This window comes from Centropristis striata, chromosome 21, assembly GCF_030273125.1.
Source record: "Centropristis striata isolate RG_2023a ecotype Rhode Island chromosome 21, C.striata_1.0, whole genome shotgun sequence".
NCBI classification, from domain to species: domain Eukaryota; kingdom Metazoa; phylum Chordata; class Actinopteri; order Perciformes; family Serranidae; genus Centropristis; species Centropristis striata.
In genome coordinates this window covers 12,093,103-12,108,226 of record NC_081537.1, presented here as the reverse complement: position 1 = coordinate 12,108,226, position 15,124 = coordinate 12,093,103, and the positions used below count along the sequence as shown (strand labels likewise).

General features: G+C 38.0%; 1 protein-coding gene across 1 annotated transcript; it reads left to right on the top strand.

The window, feature by feature from the left end:
• Positions 1-7,102: 7,102 nt before the first annotated feature.
• On the top strand, positions 7,103-14,668 carry LOC131960115 (heparan sulfate glucosamine 3-O-sulfotransferase 2-like). Its single transcript, XM_059325343.1, has 2 exons — positions 7,103-7,800; positions 12,527-14,668. Exons 1-2 carry the CDS (start codon positions 7,313-7,315, stop codon positions 13,143-13,145), a joined length of 1,107 nt encoding a protein of 368 aa, XP_059181326.1. The 5' UTR covers positions 7,103-7,312; the 3' UTR covers positions 13,146-14,668.
• Positions 14,669-15,124: the final 456 nt, after the last annotated feature.

Here is a 15,124-nt window from a genome sequence, read left to right as displayed (position 1 = left end):
TCAGTGATACCCCCCAATTCATAATTACTCATAGATGTAGGCCTATTAGTTGGATGCAGTCTCTTTTTTCTTTTCAAGTGGCCTCTTGCAGTATTGCAATGGGGGAAAAAACTATTTCAGCCAAAAAATAGACCACCATTATAAATGTATATGTTAAACTTTTGAAAGGACACCTCGAACTGCAAAACATCATCAATTTGAGTGACTTTCCTTGAGCTGAAAACATTTTTAAAAAATAATTTGTGATGTCATCACTATGTCGTCCATTGAAACACTACTGTGCACATTCAGTGTGCCACATAATGGAGAAGTAAAACCAGAAGCTCTACAACTTTTTTGGCGTATGCCAAAACAACAAGCAATTTCAATTAGACTGAATAGGCGTCATATTTGGGTCCAATATCCATTCTAATTATATATCCATTTAATTACTACAGCCACAAGGAGTTGCCATCTAACATGTTAACAGGATTACATGTGATATATGAATTATGCAAACAGGCTACACTAGTGAAGAAGGTACACCTAAACCTACTAAACATCAGTGGATCACTGCATGTGCAGAACATTGGAATCGGTGCCAATAACCTACACACAGCACCAAGAATAATACTTCCAAGTAAGTAGCTGAGGAACTTATTTTATTTATTTATTTCAAGGTATGAGGCTCATTCTGAATTTGCTCGTTATTGTTGTTTTTTTAAAACTCTGGGATCACTTGAATTTACTACCCTTTAAGGCCATTAAGGACAACGTGCACTTCCTAAAAAAAATGCTATAAAAACTTCAGATTAATATTTTAAAACTTTTTAAACTTCCGCCCTGCTCAAAACTACCAAATGTTTAAACATTTTTGGCAATTAACCATTTAATGTATTGATGTTGGTGTTATATATTTTATGCCTATTTAACAAATTAAAAGTTGTGTTTTACCTCATACTCGCATCACAAAGACCAGAGTAACTGTGCATACATGAGATTTCTTTATTCTGGGATTTACAACCCTACATTCTATTCTTATATATAATATTTTCCAATTGAAAAGTGAAATTACATCCAATGAAGGAGGAAGTATGTCCCATAAGCACACAGTATAGTCATACACTGTAATAGCAGAGCAAGCACCATGAAATAAAAAAGGAATAAAAAAGGAAATTAATTAACAATCACATTAATTTACATGTATGAAGAGTATTATTTAAACAGAGTACAGTCAAAGAGGATAAGGTGAGTGTCAGATAAGTTATGGTTATCTGAGGAATACTTCTTTTTGTTTCTTTGTTTCGTTGATCTCACTTCTTCCTGATTTATTTGATATAGTTGGAGTCCTTTGCTGGCTATTTTTGTCTGTTATTTGTGTGTATTTTCGGGAATCGCGGTTTGAGATGCAGCTGTAAAAAGAAAGGAAAAACATGTCAAACTCTAAAATTGATCTAATATACAGAATATGGTAAAGACATATAGGGGGATATTGGGTATATCATGCTGAATTAAAAAAGATGAAATGAATTTTCTGAATTTATATATTATATTCTGACATAAATACACACGACACCAAATAAGAACTTTTGATTACCTCCTTACGGACTGCCTTGACTGCCTTTTTAGTGCAAGCGCAAGATAAAAGTCCTTTTGTCTCAAAAAACAGACAGTCCACTTGGAGTGTGACTGCACTGTTGCTCGGCTCTCTGTGCATTGGTACAGTGTAATCCTCATCAAAAGTGTGATGCATCGCCACCAGAATCACTTTCTTATCACATTTGAGTTCCTCTGTAACGACAGGAAACACACATCATAGTTAACAGGGAAAAGACAAAATATAATGTAACATCTTCATGTGTATTTTGGTTTCTACAAGTTTACCTTTCATGCTGGATAACGCTGAGTTAATGTCAGTCTCATAACGACTGACGATGGGGCAGAAGACAATTATCCAGTCGCTCTGAACTACCTCCTTCACCTCCTTTGCACCTCTTTTGGTGAGTTTTTGAAGAAACTTCTCGTCACACTTCAGAGCATTTCCAGCTGTATATGTGAAAATTTTTGCCATTCTTTTCTGAAAAGGAAACAAAATACTTAATTCCATTAACTCAACATCATTGTATTAGCCTAATAAAGGGGTTACTTATTCTAACGTATTTTATGAAAATATATTAAGCCAGTTTTTAACAGTTTACGACATCTGCTACAGAAAACACCACTGCTCTACAATAAGTTGTAATAAATATAAATAAATAAACATGTAATTTTAAAATAAAAGTAACCTGAAATAAACAAAATGCATATACATATTTTTAAGTAAAACTATTTAAGTTTGTTGAGTCATTTATATTTGTATATATACAGTCTATGATATACACACAAATTATTTATTTATTTCAGGATTTATTTAATAAACATATTAAGTATTTTTTTTTATCTATTAACTATGTTAAATCATTCATATTTGCATTTATTTATATATTTATTTCATAAGCATAGTTTTTATTAACTGTTGACTCATTTATTTTTGCATTTATTTAAATATTTATTGCCTAATTTTGTTATTACTGGATTTATTTCGTAAGCCTATTTTTTCATTTATTTATTAACTATGTTGACACATTCATGTTTGCATTTATTTATATATTTACTGCCTAATTTCTTTATTTCATGGGTATATTTATGTTTTTTCATTTTCACTTCATAGTACCCTTTCCAAATTTTAAATCCAGATTTTTCTTTGTGTTCTTTGTTCCTGTTTCTTCTTTGTTCCTAAAACATCTAACAGGAAGTTTAATTGCACCAAATATACTGTAAATACAGGATGCAAATGCAGGATACTATACTGGACAATTCTTTATCTATGAAATACTTTTTCAACATGTATTAACATAGTTTTATTATGCAGTGAAATGGCAAAGCCATAATTCTGTATCATGTCATGTTAGGGAGACCACTTCAATAATCACAGTATGTGAAGGAAAACTGAAACGACTGATTTTGCAACTCTTTTTTTTGTTTGTTTTCTACACATACAGCACTGGCGTCTGCGAGAGCCCAAACAATGAGGTTGTAAAGCCAATTTTAACAATCAAGGGTGAACATTTATTGTCCACAACATCATCAACTCTCCCAATAACCCACAGTGGCCTAAATGGTTTTAAAAGGGGTTTACAGACGGAAATGGATTAGGAAGTTGAAACATAATCAACCCAAAAGGGGAGAATAGTTTCACACACTTTCAGACACATTGTTTCCCCAAAAGATGTCAGTTGTAACTGCAGCATTCAGCATAGCTTGAATGATTAACAAGCATTTAATATTTCGAGACAACTTACTGTTTTATAATGGAATTGTTGCTCCGTGACACCGCAGCCTCAGAGGTTTACCGGAAGTCAAACATTTAGGCAATGCAAGCTTTCACTTTCACTTCAGATCAAATTTCAAAATAGCGCATTGTGGCTGCAATGCTCCAATCTGACCAGCAGGTGTCAGTGTTGCAGCATTATTGGGATGTAGTTGCTCTTATAAGGATAATAATACTTTTACTGTTGTCCCATGGGAAATTCGCTTATTGCAGCAGTACAAAGACAGAAATAAATAGAGACAAGTATAGAAAACAACAAAAATAAATAAAAGGAGGCACATTAGATAAGAATATCATAAAAATAGAAGCTGTTATAGAGTATTTGGAGACAAATTACATTGTAAAGCAACTTTAGAGTGAAAGTTGTGTGATTAATAAAAGCAGAGTCAACAAGTCTATGTCAACTGTGTTCACCCGGCTAAAATATGACACGATTAAATGATAGTACTCAGTGTTTCAGTGTCAAATAAATAAGTATAGTACTGCAATATAGAATAGGTTGTAGTATAACAGTGTAAAATATAACATAATATATTAAAATGATTGGGCCTTCATGGTAGACCTGCACAGTATATTATAAAAAAACAATTGATACTAAGGGCACCTTTTCAATTACAGATTCATAACATACCAGATTTTTAGAGGTGTCTTTTGAATTTAAACAGAATCTGTGCCTCATTTTATTGGCCTATACTGTGAGAAAAAAAGGGAATCTGTGGGCACAAAATACACATTTAAAGCTATGATGGATAAAGTTTCTCCCTGACATCTGCTCAGGAGTATATATGTGGTTCTACAAGGGGGTGTGCACTGTATCCGTGGGAGTGATTCTTCACCCGACTGTAATGTAAAGTTGTCTGGATCATCTGTATCTGCACTGTCAGGACGAGCTGATGCTTCCTCCTCAGGCTTCACCTCCCTCTGACAAATGAGCAGAGCTGCTGATGGAGCGGTCAGTGGTTTATTCAGTGATCTCGAAGACCAAAAGTACTAAGAAAGGGCTAAGAAAAATCAGCTTGACTTCAGCTGGTTTTGACTTGTTTGTTTACCCTAAAACTTGCATCGTATCCAGTCCAATCAGGCTCAGGTGCAAGACTTAAACACTTAAGACTTAAATATTTTCTTTTCTTCAAGGCTATAATCTTTGTTCTTTTTACATTTCAAAAAGTGCCATATTTTTATTTCCCTTCTGCAGAGGATGTATCTTATAGGAGCTTTTTTTCTGTATAAAGTGGCTGGGATATCAATTGTTCCTCATTCAGTCATAGTAAATCAGCCTAAACAAGACATATGTTCTGTAAATTGAACTAAGGTTAAACTGATTTAAGGCATCAGCATCCCCAATAAAAAAAAACAAGCGACAGAAACAAGCCGCACACTCAGCAGAGGTGATTATAACATTTAATCACCGAGCCCTATCGCCAAGCTTTGCAGGCTTCTCGCCCCAAGGTTTGATTTACCCGCCCTCTTCCTGAGGAAAAATCTCATTCACTAGACGGATTGCTGAGCGGGCCTCTCCGACCGGCCCCTATAAATCATTCTTTAATCAGAGGCCTCCGAGATTGGGCGCAGACACCCGCGGGAGCACCGCTGTGACACCTCAACTCCTCCCCGTGCGCCTCTGCAGTCCGGGGAGTTTTTATCCTCTTCTGTTTCCTCCTCTGGCTTGTCTGCATTTGTATCAGTCATGAGGAAACTAAGAGGGATGACCCACCCTGCACTCTGTGCTCACACTAACACCCCCAAACACTTCTTCTGTTTGCTTTGAAGCTGCAAGAGGATGCAGGCTCTGGGTCAGGGTCGGGGTCTGGATTACTAACTGGACAAAGCACAGAGACACAGAGTGGAAGGAACAGGGGGTTAATAGGAGTCCATGTTAGTCCTGGGGTCCCCCAAGGAGGTCAACCATGGCCATTCTTAGGTTTCCAAAATGGGAACTCTATCTAAGACATTCTCTTGATAAATCAGTACTAAAAGAAGAGGATTGACAAATCTAGTCAGAGTTTTTTTGTTTTTTTCTTGTCATCTACAAACTCGAGCCAATAAAAAAATATTACATAACAGGAAAGATGGTGCATCAAGGGAGGTTGATGAACACAATTGGGCACACTTGTCTTGTCGTTGTTTGTTATTGTCACCAGCATCATGTGAGGAGCGAGAGTAATTTTTCTGTCAAGTCACGAGGAGCATTAGTGAAATAAGTCACATGCTGACCAAAATAAAAATGATAAAACTTAGAAAATAGGACATAATTTTGCCATTAGGGCTGCAACTAACACATATTTGCATTATCTTTTAATCTTATTTAATTTTTTATCTTATTTTTCTGATAAGTTCATCAGTTTGGATGGTGAAATGTCGAGGGTTTAAAAATTAAACAAATGTGGATGTGCCAAAAACTGCAGTTCCTCAACTGGCCACTTGAGGCTGACTCCACATTGAGTCAATTTCCATAGACCCCCATGTTAAAACGTCCAACTTTACAGCAGAAATAACCATGTTTACGGCCTGGTACAAAAACAGTTTTGGTCTAGCTAATTATCCCATTTGCGACAACTACACAGGGGTGAATATTAATAAATATCACCCCTTTAAATGATATTCAGGTTTAAAATTATGCATAATCAAGCCACTTTGATGGCCCTCTTTGGCCATTTTTGGATTAGCTGAAGGTCAGGCACTGCCAAGGTAGCGACAGCCAGTAACATAAACTATATCCATGTTTTATAGTCTATGGTCTAACAATTTGTCAAGCAGTGAATTTGTTTACTTACATGATTAATCAGTTATCAAAATAGTTTCAGATATTGTCGCTGGACTAATTGATTTATATCTATGTTATATATTGATTTATATCTTCATATCTCTATTAATATCAATACTGGAGTGCTACTCTGAGGTTCAAGTTTATTTTTGAACCAGCAGTTGAAAAAAAACTCACCACACGGCCTATTAGTGTAGCTTTTCTGGAGCTTTTGATCATATTACATGCATGTAATAGGATCATCATCAGCAGATGGAGTTAGCCCAGTTGTCATTGAATTATAGATGTTGAATTACTGATGGGGTTTTTTTTCTCTGAGCACCTTAAGGACAGATTTTTAAGCACTCAGTAATATGGACTCAAGTAAAACTCAACGGAGAAGTTGACACTGGGCATAAACTAACATTTTAAGTTGAACATCCAAACATGTAAGCGGAGATCACAAGTAGAAAAGAGAAAAGAGGAAACTACAAAGGATGACCCAGCTTTCTCTGGTGTATTAAAATATAAATGTTTATGGATGCGTTTCACCCTGAAGTTTTGGTTTCTTACTCTTTAAATGAAATGTCTATTTTGATCATAAGTGTTGCTTCATTCTTACCACCTACATCAGCCATATTAAACTTATTCAAATTATATTCTGAATCTCATCTTGCTGGGGGAAAAACATTCACATTTGGGGATATTTTCAAAAAACATTTACTCTGCAGCAGCTTCATCCTATGGTGAGCCAAAAAAATACCCGCATGATGAGAAGTGAGTAAAGTGAGATGAATGAGAGGAGAGGAGCTGAAGACTTTTTTTTTTCTTAAATGCAAAGACGCTGTGACGTCACCGTGTTGAAATATTTTTCTGTCGCTCAGCCGGTTTGGAGCTGTCAGAGAGCGCACTCCCACTGCTTCTCACTCTTGCGTGGTGACCATGGAGACGTCCAGGAGTTTTTACAGGAGGGTGTCATTTCCAAAGTCGGTGCGCAGCGATGGATGCCTTTTCAATTAGCGGAATGGAGAGATGGGACGCAGATGGATGGTGTTAAAATACTCCGCGAGGAAGTGATGGAAGTGTTGGCTGCCAAGTGACAAGACGCAGAAGTTGCCTTATTTTTTGTTTGGAGACAGTGGACAGCCACTTTAAACAGTCAGACAGGACGGAACGCAGGATCAATTAGAAAACCATGCACTGTGCATATCCATGGAGAGATGGCATGCGTGCTCCTCTTCACTCGACTTCTCCCCTTCTCACACCGGCTCACAAGAACATCCATCTGCTTATTGTCCCTTTTCCTTTCTTATTTGTGCTACTCTACACTATTCCCTGCCGATACCATCATGCAGAAGTCAGGTGATCCGACGCCCAGCTGCCAGCGCGTCCTGGCCGATGGAGCCAAAAGGCGCATTCAGAAATCCTGCGTTCTGCCGCTGGATGCGAGACCGAGCAGCGTCGACGCATCGCGGCAGAAAACCGACCAAAGACCTCCCTTGACTCCCCACATCGACACGCCCAGTCCTCCCATGGGGAACTTAAAGTTTGGGAATAAAAAGTTGCCTAATGCCATTATAGTCGGCGTGAAGAAAGGAGGCACCAGAGCTGTGCTGGAGTTCATCAGGATCCATCCGGACGTGCGAGCGGCTGGGACCGAGACACACTTCTTTGACAGGAACTATGACAGAGGCCTGGAGTGGTACAGGTAAGAGCACCTGCACAGGTAATCTCATCCTTACATAAACCTTAGATGTAAATTTACAGTGAAATATGAACAGTAATCTACTGCATTGCTGTCATATAGTGCAATAATGTACAATACTACAGAAAATGTGATTGCAACCCTTATTTACAGGAATTTAAAGTACATTTACACTGAGAAGTGTGACAGTGTACTGTTAATATTCAGCAAATGACTGACAAAAACGTGTTGTAAATGTACAAGAATACACTAATATACTGCCAATGTTTTTCTAGTAATACTGTAAAAAAACATACTTTGCAGGCAAAGCTGTGCCAGTTAATTACTGAAAAGTTTTACAGTGTAGATAACCTCCATATATGCAACACGATTATAGTATAATCACTGCAAATAAATCAGAAATGTGATAAAAGTTTCTAGTTAAAATTGAATGACGCCAGTGACTGCAGTGCCATAAGAGGGAAGAGTGATTAACAGCTTTAATTAGTAAAACTTTTCATTTGGCTGGTGCCTTCAAGGACAACTGGGAGTCTCTGGACATTTAAGGCTGATGGTCAGCTGTGCTTGTGTCCTCAGCTGCATGAACAAGATACAACCTTTTCACTCTGCCAGTAAAATACAATGTTGTAATCTATAGAAGGAGAGTAAAAGATAAAAAAATATTAATACATTCTTAAGACAAAGAATAACGGCTCCAGTACTGGGAGCAAGTGGAGCCATTAGCGCAGCAGAGTTTCAGTTATTGCATACAGATTACATACAGATGAACAAATTATCGCACTTGGGAGGCTGAAATAAATAAAGAATATTCACGGGAGGTGAGAATAACTGCATTTTTGCACTCGATATGGTGAATCTGCTTTGGCCTGCTCTCTCCAGCCTAACTGAATGAGGACATAAAAGCATGATAAATGATGATGACCAATGCATAAGTCTAATTTAATTCAAAATTTCTGCAACTGGGATTCATAGAAAGGCAGGATACTTGTAGGTTTTCATGTGCAGCTGTAGTCCTCACAAAATAATTCAAAGAAAGGCAAAAGCTGAGACAAATGTTGACCCATGTCTCCTGCCACTTATTGCAGCACCTCTGAAAATGAAAACCACTTTTCACACTGAATCAGCTCCTTACTGTCGAGTGTAAAATGTGATTTGTCCGCCCTCTCTCCCCTAGCTGCCTCTCTGTGTACATTATGTTTTGAGGTGGGTAAACATGCTGGATGTGTTTTTCTGCAGTCTCTCGACTCATTTCACATTCTTATTGCAGGGAAACTTCGGAGGCCCGAGCTCTGTTTACATCGGCAGAAAAGTGGCCCTCTTGTTTTGATGTACTGTAGAGCAATTCATCAGATTTTCTCATAAAATCCAACCTCTTGAGGCAAACAGTGTAAACTGCAGCGTGCGGGCCTGCTGTCACTGGCAGGCCTCTGAGCTATTGTCTTGTTTGTGCATGGCAATTAAACTAATCTCAAAATGAATGTGAAAGTAAATTATTTATTTCTAAAATGCTACATGAGGCATCCAGTGCAAGGGAGCTTCTGCATCCCAAACATGAAACATCCACATGATTATTTAAACTCCTCAGTATACATTTGAAAATAGACATGTTCTGGTTTAGTCATGAAATATCCACACAAACACACTCGCACACACGCATGTTAATGATTGGCTGTCATGCAACCTGCAGGAGGGATCTGCATCCGTAGTATTATAAAATAATTATAAACGGAAAGTATGTCCACTAATTGGCAGTCTTGGCGCGGTTCATGGCTGAAGCCCTTTTTATCTCGGAGATGTCTCTTGTAAATGTGAACCAGATGTGAGCCCTCGCCCATTATCGCGGTTTGATTGTCAGCTGTCGACTGTTGAGAAAAGGTCAAATGCCGACTCACTGACTTTGGAGAATTGCTTTCAAAACAAACAGTTGCTCTCTTGCGAACACTCATCTATAAGGCCAAACTATCATTTTGGTTAGTCAGAATCTCATTCTCGCTATGCAAATGAGAAGAAATGCAATAATGACAGAGGAGTGCTAAAGGCTACAGAGGGGACCAAATAAAGTTACTTCCCAGGTTGTTTGTGGTTCTTTTCTTCATACTGTAGTGTCAGTTAGCTAGTCTACCAGCTACATCGGCAGTATTTAAGACATGGCATTATGCATCTCTCACTTGTATTCATTAGTCATGTAGACATCAAATGTAGCATTCAAATGTAGAAGTTAAAGCCACTGTGTGTCCGATCATAACATTTCTGAAGTGGTGCCCCCTGGTGGTAGTACCCAGCCCAGTCACCAGCACAAATTGTTGTAATTAAACGTTCCTGGAAACCACAGGTATATAATCTGCCAGTTTTTTTTTTGTCTGCTGATGAAGCAATATGGTGTTAACGACAAACCAACAAAACCAGGTCTTTAAACTGGTTTGCTTGTTCAAAAGTAGAAGGCGCCACAAGTATGAGTTCTTAAACCCTGAAGTATGTTAGCATGATAGCGTCATGAGGTCTAACCTCTCAAAACCAATGAGGATTTGGAATGGGTTTTGGCTTAGATGTCTGAAATAAGGTCTGTAGAGATGTTCACGTTTTGTTTTACATCATAAAATATGTCAGTAAATACCCCAACTTGGGATTTTTGGAGGTTTTACATGTCCTTAAAAAGGTGGTTGCTAACAAGTGGCTAAATGAGACTACAGTGGTTGTCGAGGACATTAAACGTCATCACGATGGACACGGACAGGAACTCCCCACCAGTCCCTTAGGTCAATAAACAATTCATAGGGGTACAGATTCACTAGCTTGTCAAAACTGCTGGTTAGCTTGTCGGAGAGTGTCTGAAGCTAGTCGTGACATAGAAGTCGTGTGACCGTGGTGTAGTTTTCTATAGCTAATGTTATCTTTTTACTTTCATCGGCTGCATTAACGCTTCAAACATAATAAAAGTGGTGTTCATTAGTTAAGTTTATCCTCCTAAACAAAATGTGTAAGCATAAGTAAGTAAGTAAGTAAGTAAACTTTATTTATAAAGCACCTTTCACAGACAGAAGTCACAAAGTGCGTCACATAAAAATCATACACATAACATAAAAAATGTACATACAAGTTTTAAAAGACCAAAACAACAGCAATTTAAACAACCATAGCAGTCCCGAAACAATTAGTCAAAAGCCTGAACAAATAAAAATGTCTTCAGAGAAACGTGTGTTTGCCACAGACCTTATTTTCTGCCACAATCCAAAAACACAATGTAAAAATCCCATAGGCGAATTCTCAATAGACCCCATGGCGATGGCCTACAAACATACGTCACTTCATTTGCTCTCTATTGTTTTTGTGTCCCATTGTTGTCAGCAATGTCTGGAATAAGTGGTGTTTTTATGCCTAACCCTGTTATTTTTACCTAACCCTCACCAAGTGGTTTTGTTGCATAACGTTAACCATCATAGATTTTTTGTTTTGTTTTGTTTTTAAGTAATTTGGCTTTATTTGACAGTGAGAGATACAGAGTGAAAGGGGAAGACAGTCAGGAAAAGACTCCAAGGTGGATTCGAACCTGGGCCGCCTGCTTACAAGTACAAATCCCAATGTGGTTTGCGCTCAAATCTTGATGATCATATCTTTTCAATGTGTTGCAGACATTACGTTTGTGGTTCCAAAATGTTAATATTCAATGGGGTTTTTTGGTTAAAAAAATTGAGACATTCAACGCTATGGTTGGCTTGCAATGGGTTGTAATAAAGGGTTGGGACAAATGTTCTTTATAGTCATATGGGTTGGACAGCAACTCCTAGACTGCACCAATACTTTTTCCTCATTTTCCCCCCAAAAAAACGAATCAGAATCATTAGATAGATGCTATTAAATGTCAACACTACGCGTCTGGGCTTTTATTTTCAGGTGCAATTAATCAAGTAGTCAATTAACAGACAAATAATCTGCAACTTTTAAAATTACACTTAATGAAGGTTCTGAAATGTAAAAATGATATTTCCTTGTCTTAATGTTATGGTAATTTAACATTTTTAGGTTTTGGATTGCTCATCAGGTAAAACAAGATATTTTGTGTGCAATGTTTCTGACAAAGTAATAAATTAGCTAATCAATTATGAAAATAATTGTTAATTGCAGCTCTATTTACCAGCTCTTTTTAAACTCTGTCCTTGATCCTTGATGGTTTCTAATCAAATTTTAAACGTTTCCTCTGTGAAGTCATACCTGTTCAGATCGTTTCTGTCAAAGACAACACTGACCTAGTTTGAAGACCCAGAAGTAACCTAACAGAGTCACTCTGCTATATGTGTTCTGTTTGCATTCCTGGTGATTTATTACTCTTGAACCATGCTGGGCTGATGCACAGGAGAGCTGTCTGCAAGAAGAGTCTCCTGTGACAACACACTACTATGACTCTGCGTCCTATTATCATTTACATCGAGAAACTGGGTTCATGTCCAAACTGGAGCTGCTCCGTTAGGGTGGGTTCTGTAACTTTGAAAACTCACTTGTGAAATCCTGGCCTAAATAGACATCTAATACACACTTTTTCCGTTTGACAGAGTGAATGCAAGGACGCTGTGTCCTCTGTGTCTGAATCCGTTAGCCTTTGTGGGAATGTGAGCAATTCAAAACAGCAAGAAAATGTCATGAAATACTCTTAAAGTAATATATGAAAGGAATGTAAATGAGAAACCTTTCTCATACTGGAATTTTTAATTTGTGTTTTTTATTTTTCATTTAGAGGTTTAATGCCAAGGACTCTTGAAAGCCAAATCACAATGGAGAAGACACCAAGCTACTTTGTGACGAAAGAGACGCCGCACCGGATCTCTGTCATGTCCCGGGATACGAAGCTCATCGTGGTGGTGCGTGACCCCGTCACTCGTGCAATATCAGACTACACTCAGACTCTATCCAAAACGCCCGACCTCCCGAGCTTCCAGGATCTGGCCTTCAGAAACCAGAGCCTGGGCATCGTGGACACGTCTTGGAATGCCATTCGTATTGGCCTGTACGCTTTGCACCTTGAAAACTGGCTCCGCTTCTTCCCTCTGGCTCAGATCCACTTTGTGAGCGGAGAGCGTCTTATCACGGACCCGGCAGGGGAGTTGGCTCGAGTGCAGGACTTCCTTGGGTTAAAGCGTATTGTCACAGACAAACACTTTTATTTCAACCGCACCAAGGGCTTCCCTTGCCTTAAGAAGCCGGAGAGCAGCGGCTCGCCACGCTGCCTGGGCAAATCCAAAGGCAGAACTCATGTGCAGATAGACAGAGATGCTATTGAGCAACTGCGAGACTTCTACAGACCTTACAATGTCAAGTTTTACGAGATGGTGGGTCACGATTTCAAGTGGGAGTAGAGGTTGTCAGAAGATATTTTTAAATGGTACAAGAAAGATTTATGTATTCCACAAATTCCTGCTTCAACATGACACGGCTAAGGCGGATAGCTAACTATCAGCAGTCTCCAGACAATTTACGAGTGAAACGATGAAAGCAGTATTATTTTTGAAGTGACACTAATGAGAAGAGCGAAATCCAAGATGGCATTGCTTTTGCACTTGTAATGATCATTTACCAGCCAATGTCAACATCCTGTTTGTTGCCAGATATAACCGTCATTTCAGCTTTAGGATCACATGATTTATGCTTCTGTTACTGTGTATTATTGCTGACTAGATTCCCCATTTGCTGACTGGTTTGTAAAAAAAAAAGGGGAGGGGGGCTTTCCAGGGAATGGGATTAGCTCTTCTTAAAACCTGCTTCACTAATCAAGGCAGGGCTTGAAAGCAAGACCTTGGAAAATGTCAGTGAAGTCTTCAGGGAGAGCAGAATTAAGCTGCGGCGCTGTGGTGGTAAATCTGAAATGTAAAGCCATAACGCAAGTATGAACCACCTAATATCACTTACTGTTGGTCTCATCAGTTTCTATACAGGGTGGGAGATTTTCTGTCTCATTCTGTCCAGCATGAATCTGGTAAGTTAGTATTTATCCTGTGACATGCAGCACTTCACCTTGTTCCCTGTGCTTTATTTGCAAAATCCATGTTTATATTTTTGTTACAAAAGTATTTAATCACTGCCTTAGCCACAATGCTTGTCCATGAACTTCATTAAATGATACAAAAGCATATCTACATTTATGATACGTTTTAATTCTGTCTCATCTGAAACCTTGACCTTGATGTTGAATCTGTGCTAAACCATCTTGTTTTCATATCTAGCCAGGAAAATTATGGTTTTCAACAGATTAGAGCGCTTACTGTTCTTACATCTGTCGCCCATGTTACTACTGAAAACATAGCCTTTGAGGTTTATTGCATTCTGTAAGGTTTGTTGAGTGCCTCGGTGGTGCTAGGTGGATGAGTGGGCGTAGGTGTAAGGAATTTCAATCACTTTTCAAAGACAAAGCAGGGAACACCTAGTCGTGGCAGGTTATCAAATAGATTCTGGGACTGCGTGTCACATGATTGCAGTGAAAAGTTTGGATTTGGCTACATGGTGTGAATAGTAAAGACTGACTGAACTTGGGTGAGACTGATACTGTAAAAACAAAGGAGGTTACTTTGTGATATATGAAGAGAGATACAGTACATCTTGTGATTAGGCAACTCCATATCACACATCATGAAGTTACAGGTAACACTTTAAATATACGCTAATTAAACTGCATTATTTAATTCACAGGGGGTCAACACCTTTACAGTGTGTAAGGGAAGTAGTGGAAATACTTTTGTTTAAGATGAACTCAGAAATAAATGTATTTTTTAAACAAGTGAGTACCTGTTTCATAATTATGAATTATAGTTATCTACTATATTATCTACTATTATTACTGGAAAAAATGGCAGAAACAATGGGGTAACAGTGTCGATACTCAAATTAAATTATATTGTAATTTCCAAAAACGATTACTTTGGTAAACTACAATGTAAACTATTTTTATATATGAAGTATGTATTAATAACACATTTTATCAAATCATGATAGTTTACCGTTTTGCAGGAAAATGTAGTTATGGGAGCTCAATACATATGCTTTCACTCGCAACTAGGGATGAGCGTTTGGAAGAAACCTGCCAACTCCAGCATCTATAATGTTAACAATCAATTAATCGATTAATGCAAAAGCCTGTTTTGATAACGGACAATTTTATTTTGAAAGGACCAAAAGAGACTTCCTCTCAATTGAAAAACGAACTCAAATGAGATGACACTGTATAGATAACGTCAAGGAGTTCAGTTTCTTATGTTATAGCACTGCCCGAAGAGGATGAGGTTAGTTTTTACAGTAATCTTGCATATTTAAGTGTGTTTTGTGTTTAAATAAGTTTTGGATA